At 30.9% G+C, this 9,493-nt stretch overlaps 1 protein-coding gene and 1 pseudogene across 1 annotated transcript; one reads left to right on the top strand and one right to left on the bottom strand.

Moving 5' to 3' along the window:
- Window positions 1–655: 655 nt before the first annotated feature.
- On the bottom strand, window positions 656–2,266 carry LOC107010703. Its single transcript, XM_015209991.2, has 2 exons — window positions 1,975–2,266; window positions 656–1,675 (listed from the first exon to the last, which is right to left on the bottom strand). Exons 1-2 carry the CDS (start codon window positions 2,057–2,059, stop codon window positions 939–941), a joined length of 822 nt encoding a protein of 273 aa, XP_015065477.1. The 5' UTR covers window positions 2,060–2,266; the 3' UTR covers window positions 656–938.
- Window positions 2,267–3,449: 1,183 nt separating this feature from the next.
- LOC114076061 lies at window positions 3,450–6,609 on the top strand (annotated as a pseudogene).
- The last annotated feature ends 2,884 nt before the right edge of the window (window positions 6,610–9,493 follow it).

Below are 9,493 nucleotides of genomic sequence, written 5' to 3'. Positions count from 1 at the left end.
ATATATACATATATATATAACTACATATATACATATAACTACATTTTAGTTATACTTTCACTCAGTCATATTACATACTCGTACATTCATTGTACTAATTCATTCTAACTACATCATTCTATTATGCAGTTAAGGCATTTAGGAAGCTTTCCATCGAGATCACCCGGTCACTCTTAGCTTTCAGAGTACTCCAGGCTTTAGTTCACTTTTAGTAGTTATTTAAGGTTGTCGTGGGTCTTGTCTCCGCATCTATCTTAAGATAACAGAGGATTCATAGATAGATAGTATTGAGAGTCTTTTAGTATTGCTATTCGAATGTTTTATTAAAAATATTACTTTCTTTCATTCAATATTTCAGACAGTTTAATGGAGTACTTTTACTTAATGATTTAATTCATCTTTTAAGTCTATATCTTCTTTAGTCGCTATTCCACTAAGTAGTCACTCTAGTCAAGCGTTCGCTTCCGGATCAAAAATGGTTCTTGAATGTCGGTCACGTCCAAGGTGTAGGCTTGGAGTGTGAAAAGTATTTGCTGATATTTATAAACAAAATCAATATTTCCAAGTAATCAACTTAATTTTTTTCTAAGTCACAGGTAATCATAATTAAAGACGGGTTTTCTATCAAACTTTTTTTGATTGATTAATTGCCAGGAAGCTAAATTACTTGAGGCTTTTGTATAATCTTCATGAAAATTGTCAATTAATTTACACGTTTCTTGTAATATGCATATTACATAAATAAATTGAATATCCAAATGCTACAAGATAGTCATTTGTTCAAAATATATACTAGCTACCTCCTTTCATTATAACAATATATATTTCCATAAAATAGAAAAGTCATACTTGTTGATTTCCAATTTCCATCTTAATGGAATAACAAATTCTAGACTATCGATCTACTAAGTTCTATATATAGATGTTACCCTTTCATTTTACAAATGTTTTGCAACTTGCATTTCTAAGCTTTCAATCACATGCTCCAATTCAATAATTTCCTCAACAGATGTGATTTTTTGTCTGAAGAGGTGAATTCCAGATTCAATATTAGCTCCCATTTCCTCCAAAGTTGCATGCATTGTCATGTTTTTCTCATGTTCATTTTTCCATTTCCTCTTAATCGATCGATAGCCATCAAGTGACCTCAACAATTGTTCAGAGAGTGCCTTATTTGTTTCTACCTTTATTTCATGTTTTTCTTTACTACCTTCATGTAATCTTTCTACTAAACACTCATTTTTCTCCTTTAATTCGTTAATAAGATCCTCCATTTCACTCACTTCATGAACCTTTTTTGATAATTCCGCTGCCATAATTTCTTTTTCCTTCCCTAAGCTCCAACACATGACCTCAAGCCTCTTTCTTGCTACCAAGCTTGCGTTTAGCTGCCTCTTTAATCTTTCTTTTTCATCGATCATTGCCTCATCCTGCTTCTTTTCCTTTCGAACATTATTAGTAAGCTTAACATCAGTGTAACACCGCCTTAGTTTAGATTCGGATAATCTCTTGTCACCAAAAGATTGACATTTCTTAATTCGTGTCCTAACATTATCAAGAATTGTCATCATAGTTGTCACCCTCAACATTCTCAAGCCATCTGTGTTATCTTTATTAGAAGCATCTTTATGGTCTTGAATTAACTTTAATAATAACTTAAAGTTTGCTGCAACACCTAAAAGAATAAACAAAACAATGAGAAAACATGGTGATCAAAATATTAAAATTATGTCTACTTTGCTTTGTAGTTAATTACAAATAGTTGAAATTCTTATAAATATATGTTGGTGATGCAAATTTTTTCTTATAATAGAATAAATGCCTTAGGTGTTGAACTCTTTTTTTCTTCATATTTATTGTTTAAGCAAAATCTTATTTAGATGATGGAGGAGTAATTAAAAAAAACAAGACTATAACCAACCAAATAGAGAAAGAAAATTATAAATTAATATAAATATAAGAAAAAAATATTACCTTCTAAAGAAGAGTCATTATAGGATTGTTCAGACGTTGGAGAAGGAACTAAATCATGAAATGAATTTTCCTGAACATTATTCATGGTACAAATAATGTCAATTCTATAAATAAGCAAGGAAAATTTGAATGATTATTATGAGGAAAATATTGAAATGAATGATTAATTTTGTGTGTTTTCTTTTTGTCTTTTAAATATTATTATAGAGATCCAAAGAAGATAGGTTGCTTTGCAGACCTTCTCTTTGTTTCTCTCTTCGTGTTTTCTACCCTTTGTACATGAGATTTTGTTTTTTCTTTCTCTTTCTTTTAGTTATTTTTTGTTGTTTTTTTTAAGCCCTTTTTCTTCTTTGTAATTTGTTGGTGTTAGATCATTAAGAAATGGTTGGCTCATGAAAGTTATTGTTGATAAATGTTTGGTAATTATTTAATGTATTCATTGACAGTTAGTTTTTTTGTTTCAAGTATGTGAAAGTATTGACACATAATTTTAAAAATAAACTTAAAAAAAATTGATATCAAAGTCATATATATACAAAGTACCAATCTTATCCTGTTTAATGAGCATTGGTGAGAATCTCACATGTCTTTTCCAGTTCTTTGCTCTATATAGTAAATAATTTGTTTATGTCAAGTAGATCCGGGAAATTCATATTATCAAGGGAATTATATAATTAAGTTACTACTTCTAAGAATTACATGTTATAAGTGTACAACACTTATACTTTACAATTAATTTCAGAAATTTACCTTTAGATTTGGCATAATTTGTAATATTGTGTACGTTAATATTAACATGACTAGCAAATAATGAAAAAATAATTGCGAAATTGAGAGAAAAGGGTAAATGCATACTTACATATAAATTTGACACGATTTTTCTTTTCGACACCTAAACTTAAAATTGTTCATACTGAACACTCAAAAATGTCCCATTAGACCCAAATATTGGTATGAAAAAAAAAGTGTTGCTCACTTTGCTTAGGAAGCATTTGTGAGTCTCAAATAATAGTTTGTTTATTTATTGGGAAAAATTATTATTTTCTCAAATCACTATTAAATCAGGAGGTCATAAAAGTTAAAGAAAATCTCAACTACACACTCTAATTTTACGGGTGTCCTATCACCTCCTGACTATTTAAAAATGAAATAAATGACTCATTAAACATTGAGTTGGCACAGAAAGTAAATGCATTCTCTTTGAGATAGTGAGAACCAAAAAAACAAGTAAAAACAATACGTTTATTATATTTTTGTTACAATTAAATAGTATTATATATTATTTATTTATTTATTTAAGCAAAATGACATTATTTTAATAGAGGATATTACTTTCCTTTTCTTTGGAGAAAAAGAATCAGCAGTCCCAATTCTATCTTTAATGGATGATAAATTTTATATTATTACTATATAGAAGCGTGATAGAGGATGACGACCAAGGCTATTTTGGTAGTTCTGTAATCAGGGTACTTAGGCTATAAGATGGATTCAATAGTTTTTTCTACTGTGGAAATATTGAGAACAAATTTGTTCACAACTCTTTTTGGACTTGGATATTGGGCAAATATCCATAGTTTCTAGCACTATTTGAGTATCTGACTATCCAAATGGTTGCTGGATTATTCCAATCCTCTGGATGTCCTGCAGTAGTTGCAATGGTTGGGAATTAGGTTTGCAAAGAAGAGGTTATTTATAATGGGTATTTAGAATTCTCACACTTCTGTTGGGATATTACGGGGTCATTAGTCGCATCAATATTATTGAAATACAAATGGGGTTGGTCGATGATTGTTCCTGGTATCCTTATTGCTTTTAGTGGCATGATAGTGTTCCTTTTGTTACCCGTTTATCCGAAATCCATTGAATGCAATAAAGATGAAGTGCTATCTCTAGGAAAAGAAGACGAGGAAGTGAATGAACCTCTCTCTCGATCAAACAGAGAGAGAAATCGGCCGTGGGTTTTAGTGAAGCACGGAGGATTCCCGAAGTTGTGCCATCTGGTCTTTGATCTTTTTTTTTGGTGGCTTACACATTTCTCTAATGTGGTTGTCGTACAACACTAACTGTTCCATGCTGCAGGAAAGGTCAAAAGTATTGTTGCACTTGGCTGAACTGGTTGAGAAACATAATGATCAAATTGCAACGTTTGAGACTTGGGACACTGAGAAGCCATATGAACAGGCTGCTAAGATTGGAGTACGCTGGTTGTACATCCCCGTTATTATGCTCGTAAGTAATAAATTCAACTAGAAAGAAAGTCTATCATCAATTATTTCTTCTCCCTGAAAAAAAATTATTTCTACAGGCTAGGCAGATAAAATTCTTGATATGACTATTCCTGCTGAAGGACCATATTGTATTCAAACGTTGCATGAACTGATTGAATTTGTTGGTTAGATTATCTCATGAAATTTTCCTCTCCTCGTGTTCTCTTGGAAGATGAGCCCTACTTTCACTTGTGGCAGAAATATCGTGTTAAAAATGCTGAGCAGACCCCTTTAACTACACTCTATGTAGAAAATCTGTTGCAGGAGGTAGCATCAAAATTTTCTCTTTTATTGCCCAAAAGAGTCGTTTTGCACAGTAAGTCAAGTTTCAGTCTTTTTGGTATCGTATCTGAGTGAAAGAATATGTTCTTTTTCTTTTCAATTTTAGAAAAATATTCCACAACAGTTGAAGTTTTTCATTGATTCTTATCAAACAACAACATATTCAGTGTAATTTGATGAGTGGTGATTGGGGAGGATAGTGTATACGCAACCTTATCATATAAGTTCGATAATATGTTATTTGAAATTAATTCTTGATTCTTGAATATATGATTTAAGTATGAACTTGGAAGCAAAGAATCAATGCTAATTCAAGAGAAGGGAACTGTTAAATGAATAACTATTAAGTTGATATGCCGGATTACTACTAAAAAGATATGCTGAAAATAAAAAGATCCTCTTTATAACTCAAGATCACAACTTTTTTCATCGGTTAATTTTAGCACTTTTTTAAAAGATATATAATGGATCTTTTATTACAATCTGTTTGTTCTTGTAATTTTTGAACTATATAACCCAAAGATAAATGGATTATCCCTCACCTCTTCCAATTCCATGGATATTTGCTGTCATTCCCATACCTTGAGAAGGTATATGAGCCTTATACTCATGGTTGTGTCCATGAGCTTACAACTGTCTGAATAAGTTTGCTTATGTCTGTTTCTTATAGAGCAACCATATTTGAGTAGATCTTATTGAATCCTGATGGTTGAGTTGTCAAGAGGCCACAGTTCATATTGATATGAGTTAGGTCTATTCATTTCTTCACCGTCGTCTCCTCAAAACTCCTCTGCTCTTCTGGTATTTCTTTTTCAATAATAGATGTAGATATTGAAAATTCAAGTTCATTTATTTTCCACCTCTCTCTCTCTGGTTTATGGTATGTATGCATTTATCAACTTTATTTTTTCAAGTTTACCTATTCTAATTTACGATAGAGCTATCTTTTTTTTTCTTCTTTACTCATTAATAATTAGAAATTGAATTTGTATTTGAACTGCAGTTAGCTTTAAACTCAGTAAGAACTACATTGAGGTACAATGTACCATATAAAGTCGGGGTTTCTTGATTGACATACGACAAATGGAGAGCTCTGACTATGCATCGGTCTCTCACCAAAAAGGTATGGTAACCTCAAAAAAACTTTCCTTGAATCTGAAAACGAGAGTACTTCAATAAAGAAAATTTGTGAGGAGCCTGTTGGCCAAGACCATTAATAGGTTTTGATTGAATAACCAATGTATAGTCATTCTTGATTATATCCATTAATTTCCTTATTTCGTATCATAGAATAAGAATCTATACTAAAAAAAATATTTGCGAGGTTATAGTTAGCAGATACTCTTAGTCATGGATACACTATAAGCTTCCACAAATGTTAAAAAAGACATCTAATATGTATGTGACAAAGGATCAATTGTACATGTAATGGTAAGTCCCAAATCTTACAAATTATATCAGAGACAATTAAATTTTGACCTTAATTAGCTGTAAACACTCGAGAAAAGTTATTTTGATACCATCATCTTTATATTGGCATTTTGTGATATAGCTTAATATCCAATGGCACTATTATGATAGCTAATTTATGTCTTCCTTTCCTCATATTACTTGCCACTGGACTCACTAATGGGTTCAAAGATTAATAGACAATTAAAATCCTCATTGTGGTCCATTTAAATCTAAAGAGTATGCAAGAGTGCTATGGTTTGTGATGTTACTTTTTGAAAATTGTATCTTGATTAATGTGTTTTACTTTATTATTATCCAGTTTGTTCAAGTTGTGTGATATATTTAGGTGGAATGCTTTCGATTTTTAGCCCTCAAAAGAAGATGGTTGTGTTATTCTTCAATATATAGAATCAGAAGTTGTTATCTTGAGTCAATTGAAGCAAGTTTCCAAGGTGGAAACTGGAAATAATCTGTCAAAACATGAGAAGGTTCAAAAACTTGTTATGTAACAGTGGTTAGAAGCTTTAAGTCGCACATATATTTTTGTCTAATGTATGTAAAAAATATAATTAGATCCAAAGTGTATATGAACTTAAACAATTATTTGTTTAATCAAATATGCTGCATTAGTATATTTATCAGATCAACAATAAAGTTGCCTAATGCATGTAATACTTTTAATCTTTATATTTGAATTGGATGTCGTTGAATTAAATTAATTAAATTTCCTTTTGCTAAAGGGCTGTTGCACATGTAATTGTATATATGTAAGTAGTAGTGTTGGGCCCGTGCTTAGCACGGACACATGCCTATCTAGTTTATTAGAGAAACTCATCGAATGAGCCGACAATGAAGAGGAAATTATCACTGGAAAAGATGAATTCGCTGATAAATTTGAAAATTCATACTTGAGCAAGCTCTTTAAAAATGGTTGTGCATAGAATTGTATTTTGCCTTTCATTCGTCAATTTTTTTAGTTCAAATCAATTGATTTAGATGTTTTCAAACTCAAGAACTCAACAATGGAATCCTCGTAAAGGATTCAATTTAGTCTCCAAAAATTAGTAATTGCAAATGAAGATTTTCATATTTAGATTCAAACAAAGAAACCCACATTTCTTTTTTGATTTTGATAGTATTGTACATCAATATGTTTTCTAGTTTTTGGCTCAAATCTTTACACCAAATTCTAAATCAATTAACAAGTAATGTATAGATTCCATACACCAAAATTAATCACACTCACATATTCGCACAAATTCGATGAGCACGATAGAGAACAATAAGTTTTATTCTTCAAATTTTTAGAAATTAATAAAGCCAAGAAAACAACCAAATGATTTTGAGCCAAGTATTATAGCAATCTAAATTTGATGGATCAATTTGTGTATATATAAATTTTACAAGTTTTTTTTTAAAAAAAAATTAGAACAAAGATGAAAGAAGGAACTAAGAATATACAAAAAAAATTATTGGCAGCTGGTTGTGCGTGTCCACCACTGCAAGTGATGAATGTGGGTGTTCAGTTTTAACGTGTTATTTATTCCATTAAAAAATAGTTCAAGGCGGTAATAAATCCTCTATGAAGTATAAGTGTGTAGTTGGGGTTTCGAATATAAATTGGAGGGTTTTAGACCATTTCCTCTAAAAGTTATAAATAATTTTCTTAAAATATCATATAAATTTAGAATATAAAAGATATTAAACTTTCATATACAACAAAACCTTAATAAATTAATATTGTTTGGACCATGAAATAAATTATTTCTAGATGTATTATTTAATCAATAAATTAATATTTATTAATTTAAATAATATTCTCAGATTTAACCTTGTGATTATGGGATAATAAGAGTTCTCCAAATGAATTATTGCAACAACTTTTATCGTAGGAAATTGGAAGGCTGATGTAGTGAGATAAAATGATTTATGAAAGATTAATGTTTTGGATGCTATCAATTTTGCAATGTAGGCTTAGACTACAAATTTAATGTTCAGCAAGAGACAATAACAAATTATTTTTGATACTACAGTAAATTTGTTTGAAGGATAAAATCTTATAGAACTTGAATTAATCCACTTGTGAAAACATCATTTATGAAATTGAGGTCATAATTACTTAAATATAATAGACATCAATAACCTATTGGATTACCATGTGAAAATAATACATGTTCAGAGGTCCAGAACTTAGAAGAAATTGTGGATCTCATAGAATAACCATGTTGATGATGAATTTGAAGATGATATAATACATTTGAAACCAGTTACGCGTAAGGAAACAATTATCGGATCTAGAACTCTTTGCAATTTTATGGTGCAGTTTGAAAACACAATATCAAAATTTTTGGATGCAAAAAGTAAAGTTAGAGATGAACTTCAACTATATTGAAAGTGTAACTGCAACACCTCAGTCTTAGAAAGTGCTAATTTTAGAAGGAACTAAATTAGAAATAGTCAATTTGAGATTTGTACAAGTTAGACTTCAACGGTGAGTTTTGGTTCAACTTCAAACGACCATAACTTTCAGTAAATGATGAGTTAGGTGGTCCATGTGATATCAAATGAAATATCTTTGAGCCAACACCACCAAGTTTGCTAAATTCTGAGTTCGGATGAACGAGATATGCCTGTTTGAGTACAACCTTTCTAGTTAAGAAAGTTCATTCATTTTAAGTAGGGGTATTTTTGCCTATTAATTACCCCACTATCCCCACACGTTTTTTCACCCAATCAGGGTCATAGCTAATTAAAGTTAGTTTACGCTAAAGTCTAAAACGTTTGGAAAGATTGGGCAAAGTTCAAGAAGAGGAAAAGGAGAAAAGCTTGAGGCGTTCAAAATTTCTTGTTATCTTTGAGGAATATTGCCAAGGGTTTGATCCTTTTCAGGTATGTAATTTTTCATAATGAAGGGTTTGTTCACCCTCACGCCAATCATGAGTTTTCAATTTCGAGTTCACCCATGAGATTGAGTATATTAAGTCCTTTGATGATTTATTACTTCACTCTTTAATATGAAGTTTTGATAAGATCTTAAGGTGAAAGTCTACGCTTTAGGATTTTTCTTGAGAAATTTTTAGTACGTTTTCATTGAATTGTGTTGGGTTTACGAATCTGAGGAAATTTTGAGTAAAATAATCAATTGTAGGTGGATTAGAATAAAAAATCAAAGAGTAAAAATTTGTCGGGTTTTCTGGCCAGGGCCTGGGGCGATGCGCCACTCATACGCTTGGGGGGCTGGCAAGTCGCACCTTTAATGTTCCAGAATTGGTGGTTCCATACGCTTGGTTCACCTGCCCCCCATTACTTTTCAATCAAACTGTCTGAGTTCTTTTAAAATGTATCTTCACTCTCTTCCTGATTATAACTATCCAAACTACATCTAATCATTGAGAAATCCTATATATACTAATCATAATTATTGAATTCACATTTCAAATTCAAGATATAGTTAAGAGTAAAGTTCAAGAGAATCCTTTGAGTCATTTTGAGAAGTCTTTTACAAACTTTTAAGACTT

This window comes from Solanum pennellii, chromosome 2 (genome assembly GCF_001406875.1).
Source record: "Solanum pennellii chromosome 2, SPENNV200".
Classification (NCBI taxonomy): Eukaryota; Viridiplantae; Streptophyta; class Magnoliopsida; order Solanales; family Solanaceae; genus Solanum; species Solanum pennellii.
Note: the sequence above shows the minus strand (reverse complement) of the source record. Positions and strands in the feature narration are given on the sequence as shown.

Bases quoted from the DNA above. Each gene is read 5' to 3' on its own strand.
- LOC107010703 (XM_015209991.2), bottom strand. From the start codon at position 2,059: ATGAATAATGTTCAGGAAAATTCATTTCATGATTTAGTTCCTTCTCCA. The intron at 1,676-1,974 runs GTAATATTTTTT...TTATTCTTTTAG, and splicing joins TAATGACTCTTCTTTAGAAG to GTGTTGCAGCAAACTTTAAG.